This window comes from Drosophila albomicans, chromosome 3 (genome assembly GCF_009650485.2).
Source record: "Drosophila albomicans strain 15112-1751.03 chromosome 3, ASM965048v2, whole genome shotgun sequence".
Lineage (NCBI taxonomy): Eukaryota > Metazoa > Arthropoda > Insecta > Diptera > Drosophilidae > Drosophila > Drosophila albomicans.
Genome location: NC_047629.2, coordinates 5,152,219 through 5,168,184, shown reverse-complemented (window position 1 = coordinate 5,168,184; position 15,966 = coordinate 5,152,219). Strand labels below are relative to the sequence as shown.

The following is a 15,966-nucleotide window of genomic DNA, read 5'->3' as shown; positions in this document are numbered from 1 at the left end:
ATTTTGTTCGCTTATTAATTCAATAATGTTCCGAAACAGTTTTTGGCTGGTGCCTCAGCGCCTTTGGTGTGGGTCAAGTTCTGTTCTGGGCGATATCCGCAGTGAGAAGTCAACCCGCCGAGCTAAGCCTTTGCCAGCGCATACGAAAAGCCTTTGAGCCACTGCCCAGCTGGGGACCCGCTGATCCACACACCCTCAAACGATACCAGCTCCACATGGAGCAGGCCAATGTGAGCGCAATGTTCCAGCGCAGCGGTATCTGGCACAAAATCTATGACAATATCTTTGGTTAGCAATAAAAATCTGTAGCATTTAATGCTCGTTGCATGAACTGCTGCTCCGGCTCCGGCTACTGCTGCCAGCCTGCCACTGTTTTCGCAACACTAAACTGAGTACAGCGCAACCCTTTTATAATAAAAATTCAACACAAAAATCCAGGCTTAAGTGCCAAATGTAGTCGCAGCGATAGCTCGCCCAAAGCGACCATGATGTCAATGCAATCCATTCGAGATGTGCACGTGATCAAGTCTGAAATCGAAAACTGACAAATATACTGGGAACCAATACTACTCGTAAACTCCAACAAATGTAAATGAATTTCAGAGTTAAGTAATTATTTAAGTAACGTTAGCAAATAAATGAGTGCGAGTACATTAAGAAGAAGGCGCGATTAGTCATAAGATAGACAATAATCGATAATTTTGTTTCAATTATTAATCATATTATATGTTAAAAGAAGTTATTGTGCATCTCAAATTTAGAAAGACCTCAGCAACGTTTTCAATACTCCTGTTTTTAAGCTAAAAAGTAATGCCCTTAATTCCTGTTACGAGATCCGAAATGATAAGCAACACAGGCATCTATCCAAGCTTTTAGTCTTATTTTCAATATTGTATGTCAAGTAATATTTAAATTTGAAAATATTGAAAAATCTTTTATAGAAGTATTTGATTAGTCGGTTTTCTCGTATTCTTTTGTTTAATAACGATTCACAATTTACGGTCACATCATATCGATCATAAAATAATCGATTAAGGAAATCTGTTTGTCATCACTAGTCGTGCTCACTCACGCGCTCCGCGCTAACCGTGCAAAAGCAAAGCAACTGGCACAACTATAAAAGACAAGACAATTGCAGCCAACGGCGCTTTACGCTCTACTCATACACACTCCCACACACTCAATTCAAACCCACACACACACACACTCACATGCACTGATTATGCTGTAAAGGGTAAAAAGTTCTGATTTTATGATTGAAGCAAAAAGTTGCAAGCAGAAATCTGTGTATAAATACATATATGTGTGTGTGTGGGTGTTGTAAAACACTTCCACTTCCGTTTCCGTGTAACAGCAGGCGCAAAGTATTCAAGTAATTTGTAAGTAAAAAGACAGCCTGCCTCCTCAGTCCTTCTACTTACTCGCCCTGAAGCCTGCTTGCCTGCTGTGCAGATAAGCACAAATGGCGCCTCGGCATTGTTTGTTTGTTGTTCGCTGGCAGCGAAATGACAAACGAGCTGCCTATAAGCATGCAATATAAAACGCTCCACATATACCCAAGACAAAAAAGCGAACACAATACAAATAGAACACTAATAAATCACGCGGTTTCTTTTTCGTTTTTTTTTTTTTTTTTTTTGGGTGAAAGCGACAGGCAAGCATCAGGAAATCTGTGCTCATTAGTCCACAAATCGGCAGGTTGACAAGTACTAAGGTGAAACAAAAGTTGTTTTTGTTTTATAATCATTACTCAGCAAACAAACGGGTATTCTTTGGTATTAAAGCAAAAGCATTTCAACAGATATTATCTGAATTTATACTGTATTTACTAAAAGTAAGCCAACCAATTATTCAAACTGATATTTTAAAAGTTTGAAATAATCCGATTGAACAGGATATTTTATTGTTAAGCTAACATAACATCGCTGCTGCGAAATGCTGTTGATTTCCTTTGGCTTTCAGCTTTTTGGCTGTCAAATTAATGGTATTGTCATTGGCTGACTACCAGGTTGAGTGCATTTGTCAGCAGCTTGTATTCTTAATTGCAATGATAAAATGCATTTAAAAGTGCATAAAACTCCACTCACACTCGCTGTCATGATCACCACTGCGTATACGTAATGTCTGCTTCCATCTTGTGTGTGCGTGTGTGACTGTCAGAGCGGAAGTGAATGCATTTCGAGTTATTTGTCAAGCCATTGTGCCTTGTTAATGAGTTTTTAATGGGCAAATGTTGAAAACACAACTCTTTGTGCATTTCATTCAAGTGGCCGCCAGAGTGTTTCCCTTTTAGCTTCATGCCTACCAATCTTTCAGCCTAAAGCTTTGCTGTTGGCTCTTCAGAATCTGTTTGCGCTTAATTTCATTGTGTATCAAACATAATGCGATATTTTGACCACGCCACCATTGCGTATACTTAATTAAAATATATATTAAATAACCAATGACCGAAACACACTGAACACGCTCAGACGCACTCTCAAAAGCCATTATTGAATCAAAGCGAATACAATTAACACTCATATGAAAAATATATCAGTCGGTTTAGTGGTCTACAAGCACTAGTATTGTCTGTGAATTTGTCAATAATGCCAAATTCGAATTCATACAAATTGCCAATAAATAAATCTATAACAACACAGGTCAGTCATAAACAGCTGAAAGTGTTTCCAATGGCGACTAAATTCTGAATTTGTACATTAGAAATATTCAATACACATTATCTCTACAATATTTATATATTTAAAATAATCCGAAAGTTTCGTAATAAAATATAATTACTCATACTCATTTTGCTCACCGTTTATCTACTTTAGATTGTTTTAAGCTGCTGTCAATTGTCGGCTTAGACAAACATTTGCTTGATTATGATTTACGGGAATCTAGAGCATTATTGAATAAATGATGTATGAGCCAAGTAGTAATAGTGAGTAAAAATCGAGTCTATCGGTGTATTGCATAGAAAATCAGAGACGACAGGAAGCGCTACATGCCATTTGGGGGAGAACCCTCGAAATACGAGCATATAAATCAGTCGCCAGTCATTGGCATTGGCATTCGCAAGGCTGAATAGCAGCACGAGGCACGAGGCTAGAAGCCAGCAAAACGGCAGGCAAACAGCAAAGGAGCCAAACAGAGAACAGAAAACGACAGGACAGGTACGCGCCGTTACCTTTCACGCACATTTCCCCAAAGTAATCAACGCACTCGCCGCAAACAAAAGCAGCAGCCTGGGCAGGACACAAGGCGGCTACGGGCAAAGACGACAGAGGACAGGCGACAAACGACAGACGACAGACGGTAGACGACGAAAGATGCACGACGAACGGACGACAGTCGACAGTTGGCGGATGTGGCAACGGAAGGCGCCCAAAAAGCAGTTGGCCAAACAAAATGGGGGCATCTTTAATGGCCAAATAGTAGAAGTGTGTGTGTGTGTGTGTGTATGTGGTGTGTGTGCGTGTATTAGAGTATGCGTGTATGGGGTCGACCTGACTGCTACTTAGGCACACATTAACTTTTGGCCTTTTGTTAAGCAGAACGCTTTGTTTGAAGGCCTTCTTCACCTGCTGCTGCTGCTCCTGATGGTTCTGCTGCTGTTGATGCTGCTGCTCAATTGTTATCTTAAGGCAACAACTTGACTAGACGCAGCTGCTATTTGTTTTCTTTGTTCGTGGGGTTTTGAGAAATTTTTTAAATTATTTAAATAAATTAGCACGCATTTTTTTCCCCGATGTCTGCACAGATTGCCGGTGATTTAATTTGAATGCCATTTAGCTGAATTTCCTTTTTTATTTCGCAGCCACGAAAACAAACAAAAAATTGGAATCCTGGGATGCATCCCGAAAGGTAAACCAAAACGCATTGTTGTAAAAATTTACTGGCCAAGTTTATAGGCCACAACTGTCTACCCATTGACAATAACCATATAAAAGCACATTTGCTGCTTTAGATTATCCTGAACAATTGCCACAAAAGTGCTATAAATGACTTCTAAAGATACTTTACAATTTAATGCTAATAGCCAAAGTACAAAAATGTACATTAAACTTTTAAAACAGAAAGAAACAATTGCTTGGATAAATAAAAAATAATGCACATATTTTAAAGTATGCATTCAAAACAAGAAATGGCAAAATTTAGATAAATAAAAAACAATTAAGAAAGCTCAAGTGCTCAATTAGAATTCTAAAATATTACGTTTAAAATATACAATAGATTACCAAATATTGATTGGGAACAAAAGCAAGTAAGACTCGATAGCGACAACCGTCTTAGCCATTTACAACTATTTCTTAAATAACTACTAGAATATATGTATATACTTTATAGGATCGAAGATGATTCTTTCTGTCTGTTACTTATATATTTTGGAGGCACAAAGTTTTAATACCCATCTACCCTATGGGTAGCGGGTATAAAAATAATTACGTAATCTCTGTCAAGTGTGCTCGACTGTGAGATACCTGCTACTCATTTTCAATTAAAGTAAGACATTGCGGTATTGTTCTAAAAATATATCAAAACAAGTTAGAAAGCTACTGTCGAGTGTGCTCGAGTGTGCTAGACTGTGAGATACCCGCTACCCGTTTTGAATAAAAGCAAAATATTGCGGTATTATTTTCAAAATAATATATACCGAAAATACTACAAAAATATTAAAAAAAAAATACACCATATGGTACATTTGGTATATCAATATAGTACCACATTCAAAATATACCATAGACGGCACAATGTACCAGATTGTCGACCAAAGCAACTAAGACCCCTAGTAAGTAGGCGTTTTTGCCCATACAAAGTATTTCTTTAATACCTTCCACAATTTTTATCTGATCGCAATTAAATTCTTAGGACTCATAAATACTATATTTATTATTGTATTCACAGCAGCTCTAGCTTTAATATTACGCTTGTTACTCGATTTATTTTATTTATTTTTATTTTTTTGATTTGCGGGGGCGGAAGGGGACGTGGCAACAATTTGAAACAAACTTGATCTGCGTGCAAACATAACAAAAGCTGTCGAAAAAAATATAGTTCTGTCTCTTATAGTCTCTGAGATCTAGGTGTTCATACAGACGGACGGACAGACGGACATGGCTAGATCGTCTCGGTTGTTGACGCTGATCAAGAATATATATACTTTATAGGGTCGGAGATGCCTCCTTCTACCTGTTACATACATTTCCTGTCGGCACAAGGTTATAATACCCTTCTACCCTATAGGTAGCGGGTATAAAAATATACAATATATCAAAAACCGACCGGATAATATTTGATATATCGATATATTATTATGGTCAAAATACCATAGATTATCAAATTTACCAGATTGAGAAAAAAAAGCATCTCAGACTCGGCAGCAGCAACCGTATTTGCCATTTCGGGAATGACTGTGTTTTGCTGGAGGCAAACAAAAATTAGAAATATTTTTAGAGTTGCGTTTTGGAATTTTAGCTTGCCAAATTTAAGCAAATATTATTTGAAAATAAATCTTATTAAAACCAACAAAGGGATTTAGACAATATAAAATATATATGTATGAGTACTCATTTATCTTAATTTAGCCAAGTTATATTTTGTTTTAATAATTCGATTACATTTGTTAGAAATGTGTAAGGCTAGCAATTAAACTTAAATCTGAGCAATTATATGTAATACATAAAACTGAATTTTACATTGGAGTCTCACAATTTAAATTAATTAAACAAATTTAAGATGTAGACAAGTCCGTGCGCATTTTACACGCTTGAGCGAAGCAGTGAAGTTAAGGCTGAGAACGTAGACAGACCGAAATTGTCGACATTTCAGACATTCCATCAAACGTTGCCCTGGCAAAGGACAATCAGAAAAACAGATCCTGCTGTTTGTTATGTCGATGGGCGATGGGCGATGGACGATGGCGGATGTGGAGTGGGCAACAAAAGAAAAAAGGGCGTTGGGTGTTGGAGTTGTCGTCATTGGCATATGTAGTACATAGTTTTTGCTGGCTTTTTATGTCTTTCCATATTTATGACTGTCTGTCAATGGCAGACAAACAAACTGACAAACAGACAGAGACGAACCAGGGAGACAGTGTCTGTAGATTGCCACACTCGAGCGATTATTATTGTTGCCTCAAGTGGGCCGAACGTCGCCGCTCTTGAGCTATCGATTGCTCTCTTTCTCTCTATGTACTATCTATAGAAGTATTTTCATGGCTTGCTTATAGTGCCAATTAAAGCATAAAAAATTATATCGCAATTCGTGTGCATTGCCATAGAATATCATTTTGGCTCTAAAAATGGGGATTTGTTTATTGGTTTTATATTTCAGCGGTGGCTGGTGTTCTTTATAGTATTTGAATTATTTCTATTTCTTTTGCCGCATATTTGACTCCTGCCACTATTTTGCTTTTAACTTATAAATAATTATTTTTGCTGGGCGCTGCAAATGACGAATAGGACAAACTGGCAGAAACCTTGACAACTTTTGCAAAAACTTTTATGATAAGTTTTTCCACAAGGCTTGCCGTGCCACGAAACCAAACAGACATTAGGCAGCCCTAGCAAATGGGGCAGGAAGGAAGAAAGGACGCGAGGCAACCACTGCAAAAGCTGACAACACAATGCTTCGTTGTCAGTCAGTCAGGTAGGTGCACAGTAGTTCGAGTTGGCAGAAAATACAACAATGGTGCTTTGTGCTTAATGTGAGTTTGTTTTCTTGGAACTAATTTCAATACACTTTGATTTGAATTTGATTTTATATATTTGAGTTTCAATCAAATATTGTAGCTACGAGTGCATTAAGGTTTCGTTGAGTTAAGGCACTTCAAATATTATTCGAAATTGAATAACAATATTTATATATATAATTCCTCCTTTTTATTGCTTTTATTTATTGATACGCAAGGATACAATTTCCATCAAGGCTTACAAGTAGAAATATAGTTCACATAAAAGCTGTTACAATTTAAGCAGCTTAATCGCTTCAATAATGTTCGACGCTGAATTCAATAAGGATGGAAATATTGATAAATAGGGTTGTAAAAAATCACTGTTAACCATTTAAATTGTAGATGCTGACTTGCCCACAGTGCCACAAAATGTGGCAGCCGACATAGTGTGCAAGAGACAGAGAGTACAGAAATATATCTACTACTATTGCTTGAAGAAATGTCTGCGGATGTTTTTTTGAAATCCCATGAAAAGCGCAACTGGCTGTTGGTAGCTGCATAACTCACTTACAAGTTGATGTTCATGAACTTGTTTAACACGTGTAGTTCTGCATGGAAATCGTTGAACAGAGCATGGAAAGAGGGAGGAAATGGTAAAACATTGTGGGGAAAACTTTAAATGTAACTGGCTAATTAGAAACGAAATCAAATTACATGCTCTGCTATCAAGTGGTTAGTTTGCCTGTGGCTTGATTTTATGACTGCAACCCGAACAGATAGCCAACGGCTTATTACCCTTTTCAACTATGGGCATGTCAAATATTTTTGCTAGTTTCAAGTTTTAGATCTTTCAATCTAAATGGCTAAACTTGAAGTCAACTCGAGTTAAATTTATCGTCAGTGCATCTTTCTGGCTGCCAGCGCACATAAACTTTGCCAAAATTGTTGCCTCTGCCGCTAACTATAAAAGCCAAATAGGCAGACAGCAATAGAAGCAACAACAACCCTTAACTGTGCCTAGTTATATGTACTATAAACAAGCAACAAGCTGCGACGAGCACTAGATTTGTCAGCCTTTGTGTGTTTAAGTATGTTCTGCCTGATGGTTGTGTCTTTGGGGTTTTTCTGGCATAATTTCTACTACATAACGCACCAGCAACATCACAAGGAGGGAAGGAGGAAAGCAAAGCACTGAGGCGTTGAGTCTTCAAAACTGTCTGTCTCGAGTAGAAAAGTTACAAGAATCACCGCAACAAAGCATGAGTTCATGAAACCAGAAATGCTTATTAGATTTAACCTCAATATGACCATCAGTACGTATACGCAATATGCTAGGTAGTGTGTTCTGTTGTTATTAATCGGTTCTACTCGTATTTAACATCCCAAATTAACAGAAAGATACTTTAAATTAAACATATTTCCAAATTGGATTGAAGCCAGCTTACAGCTCGGAGCAGAAAAAGGAGAAGCCGAAGGCGAAGGCGAAGGCGAAGAAGAAGATCTGATTTTCGTTCTGTTTTATTTATACATTTAAGCACAACCTTTGACCCTGAAGTGCTGTCAGTCACAACCACAACAACCGAAAAGCATACACCTTTTACCACCAAATTATAGCAATGTCTTAGTAAATTATCTAAGGAATTGATTGATGGCTTCCTATCGCCTCGTGGTCTCCCAGGACGTATACAAATGAAAATGGAAACCATCTGCGTGGGAGCAAGATGAAGTCGAAGACATTTGCCAAGCAAAATCAACAAAATGATTTGCTTTAGCTCTTACAGCCAGAGCCCGAACCAGAACCGTCAGAGCCAATGAGAACTGTTTTCTTTGGCCCAGGTACGTCAACATGGCAAAGGACGCAAGACACACAGCTCACCTACAGCATTGTTGGCTAAGGCATTTGGGACTCGGCACACAACTGAGAGAAGGAACTCAGAAGGTTGCTAAAAATAAAGAAAACTAAATCTGTAAAATGCAAAATTAAATTTGTAGAGCCAATATTCTACATCCGTGTTGTTACTAAAATTAAATTGATGAAAGCGAAAAAGAAGAGAATACAATTCGGGGATAAGTGTTGGGCTGGAACAATACATCAAAATTTAAATGAAATGAAAACAATGTTTTTGCATTTGATTGCAAACCCAATAAGGATAACTCGACAAATCTAACCCAAACATAGACAAATAACAGTAGGATGTGGTGACAGCCAACAACAGGCCCAAGAACTTAGACAAAAGGCAAACAACCGCAGCAAACAATTTATTATTTTGCCATTTCCCAGTTTCTCTGCTGCTCCCAGTTCTCGACTCGGTTCGGTTCTCTAGTTCATGTTCTCATTTCTCATTTCACAAATGATTCCAATATGCAAGTTTGCTTTTACGAACTTAAATAAATAATGAAATCGGTAAGCAAGTGGGCCAAACACGAAACGTCTTGGATGCCAAAAATGAAGGGCTTTTGTGGTCTCCAGTTACATATTGCACATAAGTGTCTGTACATGTAAACTAACCCATACACACAGAATATATGTATGTACAAGTATGCAGATGAAATAGGTTTGGCATTATTGTCTAGAATGCGGTGCAAAACCAACCAAATCCATCTGAGTGTCTTGGGCATTCATCAGTCATTTCGACTGACCAAAGGGTCAACTGTTAAGCTGCAAATCTAACGTAGCTTGTAAATTTCTCAATCGTATTTATGCACACTCTCTTTCTCTCTCTCAAAGAGTGTCGAAAGATGTGAGAGTCCAGCTCGAACTCCATTAAAACTAAGGCCGCTTAGGTTGACTTGCCCCGTCGACCTTTTTATGGCGTGAACTTAATAAAATATGAAAAACCTTACAAAACAGAAGCAGCTAACAGAAAAAAAAAACAGAAAAACAGGAAGAAATCATATAGCAGCACCAGGGCACTTGGGAAGTTTATGGAAGAGCTTAGCAAACAAAATTATATTCAATTTCCTTTAATGGCCACCATAAAGTAGCAGTCAGCAAAAGTAAAGCCAGAAAAATCCGCCCAAAAGACCAAACCGAAGGCGTCGCTCCGCGAACTTGCGAGAAATGCCAGACTTGCGACTCCTCCACTTATATTTGCTGCTATTTTTTCGCCGTTTTTTTTTTTTTTTTTGGGTAGGTAAGCAAATTGTTTGAAGTATTGTTAGTACTTGGCATTTGGCTTATGTTTAGATATATGTTTATAGAGCCGTGCCCCATTAGAGCTGAGCTCAATTAACCAAAGAGGACTATTCTATGCGAATAGGACAAGGGCTAATTGGATATTGAGCGTGTTGAAGGACGAGCGAGATTTGCATATTACTTACGTCAACTTAACTCCACATAAGTAGCATTTCCGGCTATTCAAACAGGTAATATCATAAATTAATATGCCATTCGCTAGACATTTGCCTGCCACTTGTCGACTGTGTGTGTGCTCGAGTGCATGCCTGAGTTGTATCAGATTATTGTTAATTAATAGTCATTGAACACAACTGGCAAGCTGTCTGCATTAGCAGTGCTTCAAATATTCCTAAATGATTACACTTCTATTCTATTTAACCGAAACGTGATTTTGACAGCATCAGCAAACTAATTCAGCTTTCATTTTAGAATGATAATTGGAGCTGCCTATCTATGCAATACGAAATGCAAAAAAAGTCAAATTAAACTCACAACTAACTAAATTCTCCACAGCGGTATTCGTCAGAGTCTTGGACTGAAACAATACACAAATTATACTTTTGAAGCTAATCTTCTTAGAATTAAGCAAACTCATCTCCCAGAACAAAATCTGGACATTACCTGTCTAACAGCAATCTATCCGCCTCGAAAAATGAAGTCACATTTGCACCAGACGCTATCATCATTCCATAGCCATCCCATAAAAACAGTCTCTATCAGTTGGATCGGTACTTAACGTGACACTGCTGTGGGAAGTGTCTAATTCAACGGCATGAATTTATGCGTCTAGAGGTGCCACAATCATGTCCAACAAAAGCACTTGTCCTATTCACAAAATTTCGCGGCGACATCTTTCGTATGCTAAGCAGCAGCAGCAGCAGCACAATTTGAGTAAGTACCAAAGGCAAACAGTTAATACATCAACTTCAAACGTCTTGACAGCCATGTTCTTTTTTGGTTTTGTTAGCTTTGTTCAGAGTTGGGGCTTGATGATTGTGGGGGAAGGCGAGAGAAGAACCATAAAAGCGACACTGAATTCTGCAAAAACCAAAAGCAGAACCATTGACAAGCCGTTTGACATGAAATGAATTGTGAAATTAAACAGACGGCACAATGACAGCGACAAGAGTTGTGGAAAGGATGTCAAAGCCACACTGTCAGTACTAGAAAGAACTGCCAGGCTGAATCGAGTGCTGTGGCTACAAATTGCTAAGTGATTTCAAATGTGTGCGTGGCCAAGTTGGGTCTCTGTGAGAGTCAAAGGAAGCAAACATGTGTCTACAGTGCCACTTAAAAGTCAACTGCCACTGGCAACAAATCTCATAAAAAACTCGGGTACTTAATTCTTGTATTTGGCTTTTTCAGTGTTCCTTTTGAGTTGTTGCTTGCTTGTTTGGTATTGTGATTGATGTGAACACTTAAATAGCAACATTTATTTGCCCGATACTCGAATGGGACTAACATGTTGTTTCTTTTTTTTTTTTTTTTGACTTATCACTGGGAGTCAATTCGCTTACCAGCTTTGGGCAATTAGTTGCAGACTTGCTTGTGTGAGCCAAAAGAGTTGGCCCTCAATTTGCTGATTGCACACAAAAAAGTATTCACCAAACTATTCACGCGCGCACTTTAATCAAAAAAGCATTCGAACTAGCAGCACTCACACACACGCACACAAGCACACATCGACTGCAAATATCAATTAACAATTGTGCTGCCTAAAAGCATGCAACAATTTCTTTTATTCTTTTCCGTTTTATTTACTTTTTTGCGTTTGCTTTTTTTCGTTTTGACTTTTGTTGCTTTGTAGCCTTCAAAGGCAATTCGGCGCTCGTTCAGTTTTAGTTTTCTCAAAAAGTGTTTTTGACGCGCTTTTCAATTATTTAAAATACCGTTAAACAGAGCAACGAACGAAAAACGAACTCGTGGCACGTCAGCGTTGCGATGTTGGCGACGATGCGTCTGATTTGCCAGCCGACGTCGTACTGAAGCGACACCAACTGAAGGCAATGCTTAAGAATGGCCAATATGAATGCGTTCCACATGAATCTGCGCAGGCGCCGTGTGTTTGCTGTGTGCTTTGTACTGCGTGTGGATGCTATTTGAAAAACGTTAGTTTTTCAATGGGTGAAACGGTAAAAACAACTTTGTTGCCTGAATAACATTTGATTCGGTCGCTTAACCAGAATTCGGTATTTCAATTATGCACACAGCTGTGACAAGTGGCGCCCCCAAATGGGGCATGCAGCATCCGTCGATTGCCATTGTTGCACACTTCCTCCCTAGGTCTTAAGCACAAGCTGAACTTCAAGCAGTCAATGCAGCTGCAATAGCTCTTAGTTTACCTGTGCTCCATGCTGTGCACAGTTCATGTGTCCATTTTCATGTCAGGGATTTAGATGCGAGTAAATAAAGCAAGCAAAGTGCTATTAGATGCAGGCTACTCGATTGTGTCTGCCACACAAAAATCAATGCGAAACGTGGGAGGTAGGAAAACAGAGACAAATTGAGAATGCTTCTGCTTAGCTTAATGCAATTAACCAAGCTTTTGTTTTGTATAACTCTTGTATTAATTATAATTGTGTTTCTTGGCTCTTTATTGAACTCAGTATTATACTACTTGGAGTTAAATGTTATATCTTAATAATATAATTTTGCGTTTTTAATTTGTATTTCGATGCAACTCCTTCAACGATTTAAAGATGCTATTTACAATTCAGTCTAACTAAATGTAAATAATCTCATATGGGTATGCGAGAATCAACAAAAACTCTTAAAGAATCATATTAAAATGTATTAATTGGACAAAAAATTGAAGCAGTAGAGACATTGACCAATACAATTACAGTTAAAATTGCGTTTATTTTTAAATTTGTTTTCCAAATTTAATTATATTTTTAGTTAGTACAGCTTATGACAAATTATAAAAATAATTGTAGTTATATAATTCTTGTCAAACAACTTTTAAATTGTTTCTCTATCACCAAATTACAGTGCTTATATTTGATCATATATTAAATTCTTAATACATGGTAATAATGTTTCCTTGCAAGAACGTACTTATTGGTAATCTTTATAGTTATTACAATTTCGAAATGTTAAAATAATCATTGAAGCAGTCTCACATCTAACTGAATTCAAGTTGTCTCCAACTTACCTTTAATAGATAACTTTAGCTGTGGGCAATCGCATACTCCATGCACACCTCTATAATGGGTACATTTGTACACACCTTGTTTGCATCTGCCTCACTTCTCTGCTTCCCTTCTCTCCCGTTCTCTCCACTTTGCTGTTGGCAATTCCAACAGCTGCATAAAATGCGTGCACAGTTGGTGCGCCGGCTGCCTAAATGCAATTTCATCCGCATCCAAAGCACTTGGACTAGCTTTCAATATAGTATACGTATACATATACTTTTATATGTAGTGTACATATTTATATATGTATCGACGGCAGAGGTGTGTAAGTATATATTGCCAGGCGAAAGGGAGCCAGTAATAGCCAACGGAAGTAATTGAATTTTGTGCAAACGAGTTAAAGGACGATTGCCGGCAATCGCAGCGCTCAATTTATTTTGTAACATTGTTGCGTGGGAGTTGCTGTGACCAGAGTTTGCTGGCTTAGGAATTTATTTAAAGGATGCTTTCAAGTTGAAACAACTTCTCGTCTACTCCTGCGGCAAACAACTTATCAAACTCTCGTCACCCATAAATCGCTGGCTGCCCAATTGTCACGCTCAGTCAAATAGGCAGACAAGCAACCAACAAGAAACAGCTCAAGCGTTGTTAATTGCCCGAGAAGATACAGGACACAAAAACACACACACATTAACATGCAGGATGTGCAGCCAATTGATGACACCATTCCTATCTCTCGAATGCTCGATGGATGTCGTCCACTAAACAGCTTTGTAACAACACCTTAGGTCTTAACTTGGCCAGCAGCTCAATTTATTAATGGGCTTAGACAGCCAACAGACGCATAAATCAAAGAAACACAAATCATCATCTGATTTAGCAATAGCAAAGCAATTACAAATGATAATTGGCAAATTAGTATCACCAAGAAAAGATTTTTTTATCACAGTTAAATTAAGAAAACAAACATATGATAAATTTATGCGATACTTGTAATTGATTAAAAATTATTCCGATTATAATCATTGGGTATTTTTTTTTTTAAGTTTTATGTACACATTAAAAAGAGAAAAGGACGTTTGTAAAAATAAGCTCAACAAATTACTTATTATTTTAAAATAAATATATATAAGCAAGTCCAAGTAATGAACAAAATCAATTAACATTCTTAAGTTATTAATGCATGATTTTTTTCCCATCACTTGTTGGTGAATAAAAGTGATGTGTACTATAACAAATACACGAACGTTATTCGAATACTGCATTTAGTTTGCACAGCTTGTCCAACAGCAACCTTAAGAGCTAAATACTGTAACACGTCTAAATGAAATTGTCCTGGAGTTATTCAACGAATTCCTTTGTCACAATGTCCTGACGTATGAGTTCATTGCGTCTTTCGACACGCGCCACTGGCTCAAATTGTGTGCACTCCGATGTCTCTCCTTTGGCTGTTGCTATTGCTGTTGCTGTTGCTTTGGGTAACCCAACACTCTCCACATGTCCATTCAGCTGACAATTACAACGCATTTTGCATGCAACTTGCAAGGCTCCATTGAGCTCGAGGCTAATGGCAGCCGCGTGACAGAATGCTTAGAGAACGAGTCAGTTAACGCTCGACTCACGACTCTCGACTCTCCACGGTTTACGGTTTACGGTTGACGCTTGATGGCTGACGGTTGATTGTTGATGGTCCCCAATGGCAATGGACCCAATCACAGCTTGTCATTTTTAAAGTTTATCCGAATTTAATCGCATTGCTGGCATACGTGCAACACTTTTATACAAACATACATACGTATGCCGATAATACGTATATTGTATATAAGTACATATTATTTTATACTCTTAATTGCACACACACGCGCATTAAAGTTTTCTGATAAAAGTAACGCCGCAGGCCATTGTTTGAGGTTAGCTGAGCATGCCATAAAAACGTGTTCCACAAAACATAATCGTTAATCCTATTTTCGGATTATCTCATTATTATTTGCTGGTAGTTTTATATAGAGATCCTAAATCTGTAACGCATAATAACTAAAGATGAATTGAAAATTGAGAATATTGCTGAATTATTTAGAAATTACAGAATCGCTTAAGTTTTTATTTAAAATAGCACATCATTGTCTTGATTTTATTCATTTATCGTTTAATTCTCATTTAAGAAATATTAATCAGTCCGACAAATTTTCACAATTTTCGAAACATTGTTTTTTCAGATTACATTACAGAACAATTTTCTGCTTTATTAATTTAAATTTAAGTTTAAAACATTGCCGCTCTTCATTCTCAAATTCTGTGAGCGTTGCAAAGCTTGTTGGTTCTGTAATTCGTTGGACAAACTTTGCCCATTTAAGCTTCGGTTATTAGTTTCTGGAACACATGCGTGTGTTTCGGGTTTCTTGTTTGTTTGCCCCCGCGTGGCATCCGTCAAGGGTTTGCTGCTAACATGACCCAAACGGCGGTTGCACGCCACTTTTGAATGCGGTCTCACGAGCTTGGAGCATGTTTAAACATGATTAATTCGTGTTGATAAACAGTTATTTTAATTAATCGCCAGGTGTCGTTGCCGTCCCTCGTCTACAGCAGCAACTTGCCGTCTTGTGGTCAGCGCAGCTTAACAACATTTAAATTTAAATGAACTCTTTGCAACACTTTGCATGCAACACACACACACACTCACACACACGCGTAGACAAAGCCCTGAACACTTACTGAGTGCCTAGCTAATTGCTCTGACATTTTGTTCAGCCGCATAAATTCCAAAGCGCTCGTCGTTATGCAATGAAAATGCATTTATCATTTCATACTTGCCACAAAATGCTGCACCAAGACAGGTAATCAACAGCCAAGCGAACTTTATCTGAAATTAAAAATCGCTCTTACATAAATTTTGTCAACGCTTTGCCAATAAGCGAATACGAATACGTACACAAATACGAATATTTACTATATATTCGGTATGTGGCAACTTTCTATACTTTGTTTGCTGCAACGAA

At 37.8% G+C, this 15,966-nt stretch overlaps 2 protein-coding genes across 9 annotated transcripts in view; one reads left to right on the top strand and one right to left on the bottom strand.

Moving 5' to 3' along the window:
- The window catches only part of LOC117566864 (sodium-dependent nutrient amino acid transporter 1), a 193,250-nt gene extending 192,426 nt beyond the window's left edge, over positions 1-824 (top strand). For 4 of the 5 annotated variants that reach the window (XM_052004751.1, XM_052004750.1, XM_052004749.1 and 1 more), the window contains exon 7: positions 40-824. In XM_052004751.1, the coding sequence (XP_051860711.1) occupies positions 40-293 (254 nt within the window). In that variant the 3' untranslated portion in view covers positions 294-824. The remainder of the gene's footprint in view (positions 1-39) is intronic. The other variant, XM_034246463.2, reaches the window with a different exon arrangement.
- The window catches only part of LOC117566863 (ataxin-2 homolog), a 50,482-nt gene extending 38,678 nt beyond the window's left edge, over positions 1-11,804 (bottom strand). For all 4 annotated transcript variants that reach the window (XM_034246460.2, XM_034246461.2, XM_052004746.1 and 1 more), the window contains exon 1: positions 11,354-11,804. The gene's annotated coding sequence lies outside the window, so the exon portion shown is untranslated. The remainder of the gene's footprint in view (positions 1-11,353) is intronic.
- Positions 11,805-15,966: the final 4,162 nt, after the last annotated feature.